Source organism: Pseudonaja textilis, chromosome 1 (assembly GCF_049901715.1).
Source record: "Pseudonaja textilis isolate UNSWEBS1 chromosome 1, rPseTex1.2, whole genome shotgun sequence".
Classification (NCBI taxonomy): Eukaryota; Metazoa; Chordata; class Lepidosauria; order Squamata; family Elapidae; genus Pseudonaja; species Pseudonaja textilis.
Genome location: NC_141990.1, coordinates 252,242,397 through 252,256,561, shown reverse-complemented (window position 1 = coordinate 252,256,561; position 14,165 = coordinate 252,242,397). Strand labels below are relative to the sequence as shown.

General features: G+C 39.0%; 1 protein-coding gene across 3 annotated transcripts in view; it reads left to right on the top strand.

The window, feature by feature from the left end:
- Nucleotides 1–14,165, top strand: part of NAV2 (neuron navigator 2) — a 313,572-nt gene that overhangs the window by 247,578 nt on the left and 51,829 nt on the right. For all 3 annotated transcript variants that reach the window (XM_087921262.1, XM_026706454.2, XM_087921261.1), the window contains 3 exons: nucleotides 8,531–8,822; nucleotides 10,750–11,452; nucleotides 12,990–13,457. In XM_087921262.1, coding sequence (XP_087777388.1) covers nucleotides 8,531–8,822; nucleotides 10,750–11,452; nucleotides 12,990–13,457 — 1,463 coding nt within the window. The remainder of the gene's footprint in view (nucleotides 1–8,530; nucleotides 8,823–10,749; nucleotides 11,453–12,989; nucleotides 13,458–14,165) is intronic.

Below are 14,165 nucleotides of genomic sequence, written 5' to 3'. Positions count from 1 at the left end.
GGGTTCCGGCATGTGCATGTGCATCAGCCAGCTGGTCTTCACATGCATGGGAGTGCCAGAAACGGCAGGAGCAGCTCCCTGAGGTGCATACGCACACTGGCCAGCTAGTCTTCATGCACGCATGCGCATTAGGAACCAGATGATCAGGTGGCCAGCGTGCATGTGCGTGCCGGGAAGCTGAGCTTCCAGTTTCTGGTACTCCCACACGTCATGTCAGGGAGCTGCTCTTCCTGTTTCTGGTGCGCTTGCGTGCACTCCTGTTTTGGCACTTGGTGTCGAAAAGTTTAGCAACCAGTGAACTAAGTCATCTCACTTCTTGAGAGAATTCAAAAGCTGGAACAAATACATTTAGCAGACTTTGTGTGCTAAATTAGAAGAATCACTTGCTAATACCATGACAAAAATTAAGTCTATGTGTCTATAATTCAAATATTAAATGATTACAAGATTATTAAACTATGCCTGTTAAATTACAATCTATAGCAACAAGTTTCTTTCAGTTGTTCTGTTTCTTTTATTGTTTAACTAAGATAATGGGGTATACTACTTTTAAAATGTGCCTTATGGAGTTTGGGGAGAAAAAAAAGAATCCCATGTGAAATAGATAGGCGTTGCATATGTATAACAGAGTGCTTGCTGTCCTTAATACAGAATAATCTGTGTCTATGAATAAAATGTATGTTGAGACTTTTTATACTGGATAGAATCCAATTCTATTGCTCCATGAATGGAAGGAGCTGCTCTTTGTAGAACAAGAGCTTCATTCATCAAAGGAACCCTCTGTGAGCTTGCTTTCACAGTGTGATTGCATTAGATGCTGACCATTCTGAATTTTCTGCCAAAATATCATTCACATTCTGCATTTAAACCTCCGCCCCCCAATTAAAACTGAAACTAATTGCTACATCTATGATAGAACTGACCATGTTTATTCCGTTTGCTTAGTTTGTATAGTTGTATGGTTTAGGATGAATGGACAGATTGCCTCCAGTACTTTCATTCCATTTGCAGAAAGGGCCCACATTCTTGGAAAAGTTGTCCCATGAATGCTTTCTTCAACAGAATTTTAATCCATGGGTGAAAACATTTAGATATAATTCCTGTCTGGAACGGCTGGGGAAGAGACAGAAGGAGTTTTCCAGACTGTTTTGTGCTGCTTAGTGACATCTCAGATTACATCTTCAAAAGGTGCTTTGAACCAAAAGGTGCCTTGAGGTGGACAGGGAAGAGGTTAGGGTTAGGGTTCACCTGCTGCTTTAAAGTATTACCAACTAGTGTTGCATTTGTTGTGCTCTCACACCTTCTAAAGCATTTTTGGGTAATAGAGACCAAGACTTTGCAGGGTCTGGGACAACTCACCACAGCTAACTCACCATGGTCAACTTGCCACAGCCAACTCACCACGGCCACAGGACATTTCACTGTAGGACAAGATTCCCACTAATATCGAAGAAATAGTGGAATAGTGCCAAAGAAAGAGTGCCAAAGGAGGGACAAAATGACATATGAATTAAAAAAAATTCTTTAAACTATATTTTAAAATTAAATTGGATTGTTGAATTTTTTGACAATTTGTCCTGTGACAAATTGGCCTTGGTGAGTTGACCATGGCAAATTGTCCCATTCTGGACCTTGCATATAGCCATCATTGTTTTGGAATCTGAGAGTCGCCTTGCAGTTAGATGAGTGACAAACCAATAAAAATAAATAATTTCAGCAATTTATTTAATGCATTCATATCCAATCTTTCTTCTATCAAGGACTTCAGGAGTATACACACTGTATTCCAAACATCTACCAATGAAGCATTGATCAAGTAAATCTTAAGTTTTAATTTAGTAAAATTGACAGCTGTACTATGTGCTTCCAGTTGTGATTTCCATTGCATCCTTCGTTGCTGATTTTGATTTTGGAGTACCCGTTTCTTGGAGGCAAATCAGATGTTGCACGCTGATTAATTTTCAAATAGCTTTTATAAACTGGAAAAGCCACTTTTGGGATGAGTAATTGGAAATGGAGAAGCATGGGCATTTCTGAACCTGTAGCTTCCCTGCTTCAGATCAGCCATCCAGTGTTTTTTTTCCCTTAGAAGGACTGCCTATTTTAATTCCCTAGATCCAGACATACTAATTTACATATTAGTAGACAGATTGGCTGCTAATTACCTTTATTTTATATGAACAATATGATTGTTTTTCATTTTTTTAAATTCAAGGCTTTTGCAGACAAGTAAAGTTAAAGTTTCCATTTCAACTTTTAAAATAGGCTAATGTTATGTCTCCTCTTGGAAATTCAAACAAACAAACACAAAGCAGCCGTTACACAAACAAATCAAACTGTAGGAAATAACAAGATAACCGGCTGGCAGAAACTGTTAGGACTCCCCTTCAAAATTCAAACAAACAGAGATCTCTTTGCAGTAACGTCCTCATTCAAAATAGACATTTTGTTTCTGGCGAAAGGCACCAGCTCAGCTGTGTCCTTTTATACCCATTAAGGCAACGTGCTAATTAACTGGCTTGCCCTTCAGATTAACGTTTCCTGGTTCTGACGTCAATCCACGATCTAACAGTCATCAGATTCAAAATTCCTAACAGGACCGATCCTTCCAATCACAACACTATCCCCCACCGCAGGGCCCTTCCCCGAGTCTGATGATTAACTTGACGATGTTTCGTTGACAACCCCACTCTGTCTCCCACAGCCAATGGAGGCGTCGCTCGTTCCAATTGTCTCAGGTGGTCTACACATTGGAGACTTGGAAAAGAAATACCGTTCTGCGACCAAGCCACCAACGGATTGTGCAAACGCAACCAGGACATTCCGAGCACCAAAGGGAGATGAAGGTTCGAGGTGATATAAAAACTTATCGCCTCCTCATGATCCCCAATGATCATACGCACTGGCTGGGTGGCGAAACGAATGGGCCCAGATAAAAGGCTAAGAATGAATCCTGTCTTGGCCCGATCATTTGGAAAGTTTTCAGGCCTCAAGGACATAAATAATTGACACTGCCCCAGAAATGCGAAACATGTCCATTTGTCCTGAAAATTTCTCCGGCATGGATACTGGGCTTTTCCTCACAGGAGGGGCAGGGGGAACAGCAGCAGGGCTTGGTAAGCTGGAAACATAATTCAGCAATTGTGTTACCTGATTCTGAAACGTCACATTGCTTTGCAGTAGCTGATGAATTTGTTGTTGCTGCTGCTCTACCAAATGCTGCAGTTGATTTAAATCCATCTTGCTTGAAAGATGGTTTGTTTAGGCCAGAAACAATAATGTTATGTCTCCTCTTGGAAATTCAAACGAACAAACACAAAGCAGCCGTTACACAAACAAATCAAACTCTAGGAAATAACAAGATAACCGGCTGGCAGAAACTGTTAGGACTCCCCTTCAAAATTTAAACAAACAGAGATCTCTTTGCAGTAACGTCCTCATTCAAAATAGACATTTTGTTTCTGGTGAAAGGCACCAGCTCAGCTGTGTCCTTTTATACCCATTAAGGCAACGTGCTAATTAACTGGCTTGCCCTTCAGGTTAACGTTTCCTGGTTCTGACGTCAATCCACGATCTAACAGTTATCAGATTCAAAATTCCTAACAGGACCGATCCTTCCAATCACAACAGGCTAATAATTGTGCATTGTTCTCCACTGAAAATTTTTATCTAGCAATCTTAGAGCACTTCAGTTGCCCTGTATGGCATGGAATGCACTGTGTGGCACTGGATGCTGGGCAGCAACAACGGGGACCAAAAGCTATCTCTATGCCATGGAAATGCGAATGCTCCATTGGATACTGGGCATCTCCCTTCTTGACCACATCACAAATGACACCATTCAAGAACATTTTGGTGTGGCACCAATTATAGAGAAGATGAGAAGGCCGGCTCCGCTGTATGGACATGTCCTGAGAGTAGCACCTTCCACCTTTGCCAAGACTGCCTACCAAGTAGAAATCAATGGCCACAGACCTTGCAGGCGCCCAAAACAGAGATGGCAAGACACCATCAATAAAGATATGCATGCCGTGGGCCTGTGCCCTGTAGACACAGCTGACCATGAAAAGTGGTGTTCAATGATCCGAAAAGCAGACTCTGCACTTGTGTGAATATGCTAGCAAGAAGTCTTAGAGCACTTCAGTCCCACTGTTGCCTTGCATTTTTAAGAGAAGATGATGTTGCATTGTAAGCAGCCTGTCAGTAATCTGCAGTAAGGGTGCAATTATAGAATCCTGGTAGGATATATTTTTAATATAATCTTTCCTTTCCCACTCTCATACAATTTTGAAGTGGGATTAGCAACACAGGATGATACTATAGGATTAGTAGTTTGCTATTCTTTTAGTCTCACTCTGATCTCTCTATGTGAAGTATAATATAGGATAACAGGGTGAGATATTTATAAAGTACACTTTCACCCTCAGCTTTCCTTTATAATAAGCTACGCTTGACAATTGCTTTATATCAAGCTTCTAAGCCTCTAAACTGCAAAATGGCATCTCCTACCATGGTTGAGGGGACTCTCCCCTTTCTTTCCCCCCATTGGATTAGAACCAGACATGGTTTTGATGGGAGGGATGGGAATGTGTTGATTTCTCATCTGGGTGAGAGTCAGAGTGGGAGTTGATTATAATAAGTGGTAAAGAGAACCCTGCTTGTGGGTAAGAACAGCAGGAGAGGGTTGGAAGGTGGTTGCTGGGAACTCCATTGATACTGGGAGCTAGTAAACTAAAATGCCTCAGTGTGCCTCAGGACTGGCTGAGAATATTGATGGTTCCTGGGTCAGGGAATGGAGGGCTGAGGAAGTGGCTATTGTTTGGGGGTCGAAGATGGACCATTATTAAGTATTATGGTGGTGACAGGCATGGAGAAATTTGGTGGGAGACAAGAAATGGGATGCTCTTGAGAACCATGGAATTATTGTCTTATAATATAGGTAGTCCTTAACCTATAACCATAATAGACTCTGTTCAATTTTCATCCAATATCTCACCTCCCTTTATGGGGGGAAGGTGGTAGACAAAGTGGTGGTGTGACAGCTTAAGAGGGCCTTGGAGAAAATGGAGTATCTGCATCCTTTTCAGTCAGGATTCAGACCCTTCTTTATCTCTCTATGGCTTTCAGTACCATAGGACAATCCATCATTCTGGATTGGCTCAGAAGACTTGGGGTGGACAGCACAGTTTATTCTGGTTCACATCTTTCCTTCAGCTTGGTTTCACTTAGCAATCATTGGGGAGAAGACATCCATCCCTTGGCCCCTTCTAAATAGGGTCCACAGGTTTGGTGCTTTAGATTGGTTCTAGGAGGCCTTCAGGACTTGGTTATGTGACCAGGCCTAGGACGCCCAAGGAATTGGAGACTCTTATGGATAGATAGCTTCATTGTTGAGGGAACCATTTTTATTCTCTCTTCACTTTGATTATATTTTAGGTTTTAGGATATTTATTGTTACATGTTTTATATATTTGTATTCACTTTTTTTATATGCTGTTCTGTGTCACCCAGAGTCACCTTCAGGGAGATAGATGGCTACATACATTTGATTAATAAATAAATATGAGAATAATGGTTTCCATATTTTCCTATGACAAAATATTTTTAAAAGTTCTAATCACTTAGCAGTTCTTGACTTGCAACTGGGAATCCAGTCGTGCAGTCATGGATAGATATTAACTGAGATTTCTTGTTTTCTATGAGCAATGCTCATATAAGTTCTGTCTCAGGAAAACTTGTGGAGGAGAAAACAGGAGTGTGGCTCTGGCATTTTTTCTGGAAATAACTGCTTCTCCTGACATTCTTACCACTGAGTTCTCTCTTTAGCTACCATAGAAGGAGGCCTGGGCAAAATGTCATTTCAAAATGTTGGCTGTTAACTTTGATTTAACTAAGGCTAGAGATATAGGCCAATTAAAGGACTAAGTAGTTACTAGGCATGGAGAGAATCCAGACAAAACATAGGAAATCCTAATTCTAGATGCTTCCCTGGAAATGTGTAAAAAAAACCCATACATGTCCCTTCCAATTCTGCTTTGAATATTAGAACTAAATGACCCAAAGTGGTATATCGGTATTTATTTATTTATTGATTGGTTGATTGATTTTGTCAATTGCTTACAAGATAATAGGTATAAGTAAAAACATAGTTATGAATACATGGATACATATAAGAAAAATAAAAAATAAAAGAAACAATAGGACAGGGATGGTAGGCACCTTGGTGCGCTTATGCACGCCCCCTAGAGACCTCTTAGGAAAGGGGTGAGGTCAATAGTAGACAGTCTAAGGTTAAAGTTTTTGGGGTTTGGGGAAGAAACTACAGAGTCAGATAGAGTATTCCAGACATTGGCCACTCTGTTGCTGAAGTCGTATTTCCTGCAATCAAGTTTGGTGTGATTAACCTTGAGTTTGTATCTATTTGCTCTTATGTTGTTATGGTTGAAGCTGAAGTATTCATTGACAGGTAGGACATTGCAGTGTATGTTTTTATAAACTGTACTTAGATCGGACCGAAGGCAGCGTAGTTCTAGGTTGTCTAGGTCTAGAATTTCGAGTCTGGTGGCATAAGGTATTCTGCAACAAGTAGAGGAGTGGAGAACTTTGGGTCATTTGAGATGAGCACTCCAAAATCCTTGACAGAGTTTGGATCATCAACAAAGTCTTGACTATTCAGCCTGTATTTTATTTTCTGATTATTATTATTTTTGCCAATATGTAGGACAGAGTATTTATTTGTTGAGTTTTGAAGTTGCCATTTGTTTGACCATTCTGATACATAGTCGAGGTCCTTTTGAAGGGTAGCAGTATTGTCTGTGGTGTTGAATAGCTTTACATCATCAGCGAAGAGAACGCAGTTGCTCTTGATATGATCACAGAGGTCATTTATGTAGAGTATGAAAAGAGTTGGTCCTAGAACACTGCCTTGGGGGACACCACTGTTGACAGGTACAGAATTTGATAGGATGCTCCCAATTTTGACCATTTGTTGTCTGTTTGACAGGAATGCTTCTGTCCAGTTATGCAGTTGTCCAGAGATACCGTAAGATTTTAGTTTTAGGAGTAGTTTGTCGTGTACCACTGAATCAAAGGCTTTACAGAAGTCTATGTAGATTGCGTCTATTGCTTTGCCCTGATCGAGTTGTGTAGTCCATATGTTTTTTCAGTGCAAGAGTTGCAGATTACAGGATAGTTTTTTCCTGAAACCAAATTGTTTATTGGAGAGTAGGTTGTTTGTTTCTAAGTGGAGGATGATGGATTGGTTAATAATTGATTTCATATGTTTTTGACAATGGCACAGGCTTGGAGAAAACTGAAATCTATTTGCCCTCCTTTAAAAAAAAAAAGACATTGCTTTCCCTACTAAGAATTACAGAAAATGCCCCATTCACAATGATAGTTTATAAATGAACTATAAAATTTGAAGACTCTATCAGCACAATCCTGGATTTAAAATTGGTGGAGCATTTACCGTTTGAAAAATTAAAGCATGTCACCTTTCATTTCTGTCTTTGTGTTTGGTGCCTGATTTATTCAGTATTTTGCACTTTGAAACCAGTGAATTTTATAAATGATTAAATCCACATATGTTCAAAAGTTGTATTTATTTGTATTAAAAAGGACGCAGAACCAGACCAGAAGAAAAAAAATGCACAGGATGGATCTCTCACTATCTTTTTGGGAGTCAAGTTCCCATATGTGTAGCATGTTCAGAGTTTTTCAATCAATTTTGGCACTGGTCTCCATGTCAGTGATTTGAATTGCAAATGGTTTCAGATAGTTCATAAAGGCACTACAAGTGGAACAAAGAGTGTGAATGCAGAATACAGCCCAGCTCATTGTCTCTTGTGTAAGCATCATGAGAAAGGAGAAAATAGAATACTACCATATTTGAAGGGCCCTAATCACTCACATAAATTCAAAGTGATAAGTTTTAATTATGAATAAATAAGTAATCGTGGCGATGAAATTCAGCGAGATGGGAGTAAGTGAATCATCATCACTTCTAAACATTTCTCACCTCAGTTGATGATGAAGTTTGCATAAGGCTGAGACAGAGAGCCTCGTTTATCTTTAGTGTTACAAAAAGCTGCCTCTTCATGTTCCACAGATCAAATTGCCAGCAAAGAGATAGGGAAGGCAGAACAAAGGAAAAGCTCACAACACATATTTGAAGTGAATGAATTTGTGCTTTGCAATGAAAGGTATTGTGCAAAATAATAGAGGCAAGGAAGCTGCACAATGTCAAGACAGATCTTTTCATATATATTTTTCTTTAATCTTGTTTTACGTAATGTTGAACGGTTTGTATTTTGTTTGCTTTTTATATTTAAGCATATTAGAAATGTAAAATAGATTCCTTAATTTTCTGTTTGTAGCTCTGTATCTTATTCTTTTTTTTAAAGAAAATTAAAAACTAGAACTCTTTTATCTATAGGTATCACCAAAAGGTTGAAATATTATCAATCCTTCTTCCTGGGAGGAAGAAAAGTTTGCAGTGTGAGTTGATTCATTTCTGTTTTTTCAACAGACTGACACTGAAAAGCATTTCCAAGTGGAGCGGAATTCCTTGTGGCCTGGTGATGAAATAAAAAAATCAGATGGAGGCTCAGACAGTGGTGTAAAAATGGAGTCTGGATCTAAATGGAGAAGGAATCCCTCTGATGTGTCTGATGAATCCGATAAAAGCACTTCTGGAAGGAAGAACATCGTCATTTCACAGACAGGATCCTGGAGACGGGGCATGTCAGCTCAAGTTGGTATTACCACACCGAGGATGAAAACGGCAGCCACTTCAGGAACTTTGAAGGCACCTGGAACAGGTGAGGAATGCACGGCCAAAAGCCATGTAGTGCAGGCCAAGAATGTATGCTGTTAGTATTTTTTTTAAAAAAAAAAAATTCCTCTGCCAGGATTTTAACAGCATTTTGATCTGTGCTTCTCTTTGATGGTGAATATAGCAATAAATCTTCTTTGCTGATTGTCTTTGTCAAATTAAAGGGATACTGATAACTGAGATTTGATAAGGAAAGGGCATTTGCTTGCATGAATGATAGTGTTAATCAAGAGAGCTTTCAATTTATATAAATTTAAAAGATATCTACAAAACATTTAATAAGAGGTAGTTTCGTGATTGGTTTTCAATCTCTCCTTAATTTGGAAATCTGTCTAAGGCTGTGTATTTTCAACAAAAGATTTTTGTTATACCACAGTTTACCCGAAGGTTTTGTGGAGGAGAGAGACTTTTTTTTAGTTCCTTTTATTCTCATTTCTAATTGTACATAATTAAGTAACAATATCCCCCATACTCAACGCTCAACACGCTAAATCTTTACACTATAATCTGCTAGTCATCATAGCAGTTCAATGGAAGTAAGGAGGATAATATAGGTAGTCGTCGTGTTATGATGGCAACTGGGACCAGAATTTCCAGTGCTGAGTGAGGGTGATGTCATGTGACTGCATCACTTAATGACATCAGTCCCAGCCAACCTGGTTGCTGTCATAACCCCAGGACTGCATAGGTTGTTAGATTGGAAGAAGCAGGAGTCCCCAACCAGCAGTCTACTGGGGCAAGAGAGTATTGTAGTCAGGAGTTACAGGGTGCAGGGTGTGAGGGTGCCATGGGCAGGTGTGAATTTTAAGTGGCATGCTGGAAGCAACAGACTAAAATTTTAATTTTTAAATTAAATCTTCTTAAAACTTTCTTTAATTCAGACATAAAATTTCCTCAGCCCACCTGGCTACTGTATGAACTCAAGAGTAAGAACTGTCAACTAGTGAAACGGATTGCCCCCTCAAATGGCACATTCACTTTTACTGGAGTTTTTCAATCTTTTAGCCACCTGAACACTTTTGTATCACTCCTGAGTCATCTTTCCTCATTCGGTTTCAATGCTAGTTACATAAATATTTTGTTCTGTTACATGAAAAACTACTGATATTGCCTAGAACAAGCATATTCAACCATCTTTGGGTAGTGATATCTCAAATGCTAGTTCTAACAATTACTACCAACCTGCCTTCAGTTGAGGACCCATATACTGCGCGAGTCAAAAAGAGGGCTGTGAAAATATTTACAGACCCCTCACATCCCGGACATAAACTATTTCAACTCCTATCCTCAAAACGACGCTATAGAGCACTGCATACCAGAACAACTAGACACAAAGACAGTTTTGCCCAAACACCACTCTGCTAAACAAATAATTCCCTCAACACTGTCCAACTATTTACAAAGTCTGCACTACTATTACTATTATTACTATTAATCTTCTCATCACTCCTTATTACCCATCCCCTCCCACTTGTGACTGTATGACTGTAACTTTGTCGCTTGTATCCTTACAACTTATATTGACTGTTTCCTAGTATGATTTGATTGCTTATTATACCCTATGACTATTATTAAGTATTGTACCTTATGATTCTTGACTCTTGACGAATGTATCGTATTCTTTTATGTACACTGAGAGCATTTGCACCAAGACAAATTCCTTGTGTGTCACACTTGGCCAATAAAGAATTTTATTCTACCTAATAATGCAGTTTTTCATGCAACAGAACAAAACAGTTATAATGGGTAACTTTACATTTTTAGATTTAAATAGTATATTAAGTATTTTCTCCTGGCCCTCAGATATATTAATAATTTACATATAACTTTTAACATATTGAAATGTTTATGCATAATATTTGAAGCCGTTCAATATTTAAAACTGTTTCCTTTTTCCTTTTTTTTTTTTTTAGGGAAAACCGATGATGCCAAGGTTTCAGAAAAGGGCAGAATTTCTCCCAAATCTGGAAACATTAAACGTTCCCCTTCAGATGCTGGACGAAGCAGTGGAGATGAATCAAAAAAGCCTTCCACAAATAACTGTAGAACGGCTACGACTAATACAAACACGTTTGGATTTAAAAAGCAGAGTGGGTCAACTGTAGGTGTGACCATGATTACAGCTAGTGGAGCAACTATTACTAGTAGAGCTGCTACTCTAGGCAAAATACCCAAGTCATCTGGACTCATGGGTAGATCCACTGGCCGGAAGACTAGTGTTGATGGTTCACAACATCAGGATGATGGCTATTTAGCCATTTCTACCAGAACCAATCTTCAGTATCGGAGTCTACCCCGCCCCAGCAAATCCAGTAGCAGAAGTGGAGCTGGCAACAGATCTAGCACAAGCAGCATAGACTCCAACATAAGCAGCAAGTCTGCAGGCTTGCCTGTTCCTAAAATAAGAGAACCAACAAAAGTTGCCCTTGGGAGCTCTCTACCAGGCTTAATAAACCAGACTGATAAAGAGAAAGGGATCTCCTCAGATAATGAAAGTGTGGTCTCTTGTAACTCTGTTAAAGCAAACCCATCACCTCAGACAACGTCCAGTGCTTCCCAGAATACTCACCAGCAAGGAGTAAAGTACCCAGATGTGGCCTCTCCTACATTGCGCAGGTAATTATAGCTTTTTCATATGAATTTGTTTATTTCAAAGATGTGAAGTTATCCTTGATGTTTTTAGGTCTACAATAGAAATCCTTTTATCAATAAAAACCTGTAGTTGCACTATTATACAAAATATTGTTTTCCTCTTGACATCCTCCAAATATATTGGATTTCTAATTCTGGTAATTTCCAGGTTGCATGATTGATAGGATTTGTAAGAGGAAGTGAAGAACATCAGATTATTCTATGTCAAGGCTGTCAAACTCCTGGCTCACGCCCGGTTTAGTGAAGGGGGGGAAAGTCCCGATACGTCACGTGACACTTTTGTGACACCTTGAGTTTGACACCCCTGTTCTAGGTCATCTGTTCCAAAAATGATTGGTTAGGAACATAATGGGAGAGCAAAGATCTATTTTTACATATTTTCTCACTCCTACTATAAGTGTAATGGAGCCATTAAGGAATGTTACTGAAATCTAATATCAGCCATGAGTTTCCTGGTGAGAATTGTATGTGCTCATTGGTAGGTAAATACATTGCCTTCTCTTAAAGGGCAATTATAGCTCCTCCAGCACAATATAGGATATATAATAAACATTACAAATATTGTAGGCACATTCTGTAAAATACATATAGGTAGTCCATGCTTAACAATGGTAAATGGGACTGACAACTCCATTACTAAGTGATATAGATATAAAGTATAACATCACTTGATCGTGCTACCTAGCAATTGCCATTCCAGCGTTTTCTGTTGCTATCATTAAAGAAATCCTACATGGTCATTAAAGACAACCTCACATGGACGCCATTTGTGACCTCCTGTCAGCTTTCCCATTGACTTTGTCGGAAGCTGGCAATGTAGGCTGCAAATGGCAATCAGATGACTGTGAGATACTGCAACATCATAATTGCAAGCTGGACAGCAAGTGCAAATATAAGTCCTGCTCATTAGTCCCTCTCCTTCGTTGCTGTCATAATTTTGAACAGTTGCTAAACAGATAGTCCTGAAGCAGGGACTTACTTGTACCACTGATACGTGAATAGATGAGCATTTGTCTCTTGCTCTTAGCAAAAGGAAAAGAAAATTTAGCTAATATGGGATAAAAATCTTGTAGCACCTTTTGATTGTTTCTGCTTGTACTGACAGCTAAAATGTGAAGAATGCAAATGCAAGAAAAGTGAAAATGTCACATATTATTTAGGACCCCAAAATACTACCACAGTTGGACTACTACTAAAATTTATCACAGTATACCTCTCCTCCTCACTGAGAGGAGGTATGTTTACATCGGAAGAAATTAATTTATAACATTAAGGATATTAAGGATAATTTTTATTTCACATATGCTAGAGCTTCTTTCTCTCTCGGCCCAACCTAACTCACAGGATTGTTGTGCAGAACATAGGAGTGGGACGCTTTGTTGGATATGTTCACCTCCTTGAGTGATTTGTAAATATAATAAAAGGCGGGATACAGATAAATAAATAAAATAAAAATAAAAATCCATATACATGACTTCCTTTTCTTTTTCTTCTTCTTCAGACTTTTTGGTGGAAAGCCGAATAAACAAGCTCCCATAACAACAGCAGAAAGCATGAAGAATTCAGTAGTCATCTCCAACCCACATGCAACCATGAACCAACAAGGAAATCCAGAATCTCCTTCTGGCAGCGGCATATTGAGTAGTGGTGGAAGTAGCCCTCTTTATTGTAAAAATGCAGACACAAATCAGTCTCCATTAGCATCTAGTCCCAGTTCAGCTCACTCGGCTCCTTCCAACAGCTTGACCTGGGGTACTAACCCCAGTAGTTCTTCTGCTGTAAGCAAGGATGGGATTGGATACCAGTCTGTCAGCAGCCTGCATACCAGTTGTGAATCCATTGATATTTCTCTCAGCAGTGGAAGTGGGCTGAACCACAATTCTTCCAGTGGCTTGATTGTGGCTTCTAAGGATGACTCAGTGCCTCCCTTTGTTAGAACCAACAGCGTAAAGACAAACTTGTCAGAAAGGTGAGAACATTTCAGAAGATACCAGCATTTTCCCTGTCCCCAGTTATTGTTTGTGGTTTATATATTGAGGAACTGAGTTCTAGGTGCTTTCCATAGTTTTCAAGTCTACTTAAAGGTAGCAATTTGTGATAATTATTCAAATCGATTTTTCACTTTGATATATACAGTAGTCTTGTTTTTGTTAAACATATAGTAATATAGATGGTCAGGTGGAAGTCTGTATCATTTGGTCTCCATCGTTCTGGAAATTTCAAATAACCAAGGGCTTCCAGCAATTGTGATAAAAATATACTTCTCCGCAACTTGGAAAAATGCCCCCTGGAAACTTTGATTTTTATATAATATGCTAAATTGTGTGTGTGTGAGAGAGAGAGAAAGAGACAGAGAGGGAGACAGAGAGAGAGAATTGTGTGTATAATATAATAGTATTTATTTTATGAATATTTTTACTGGTAACGAAGAATATTTGAATCTCGAGGTTGAAATGAGGCGTCCTTGATGCTCTCTGAGGTTGGCTGTTTTCTTGTAGACATTTCTTTATCCAAATTTGTAATATCATCAGTTTTAGTAAAGAGTGATGTTTGCTCTTAATTTATTTTGTAGTGGCTTGCCCTATCAGTATTGGTGAGAGTGTTCTTGATTGGGATATTGTTTACTTCTTGATTGTTGGTCAGATGTTAGTCTTTGTGTTAATCTATGCTCATATGG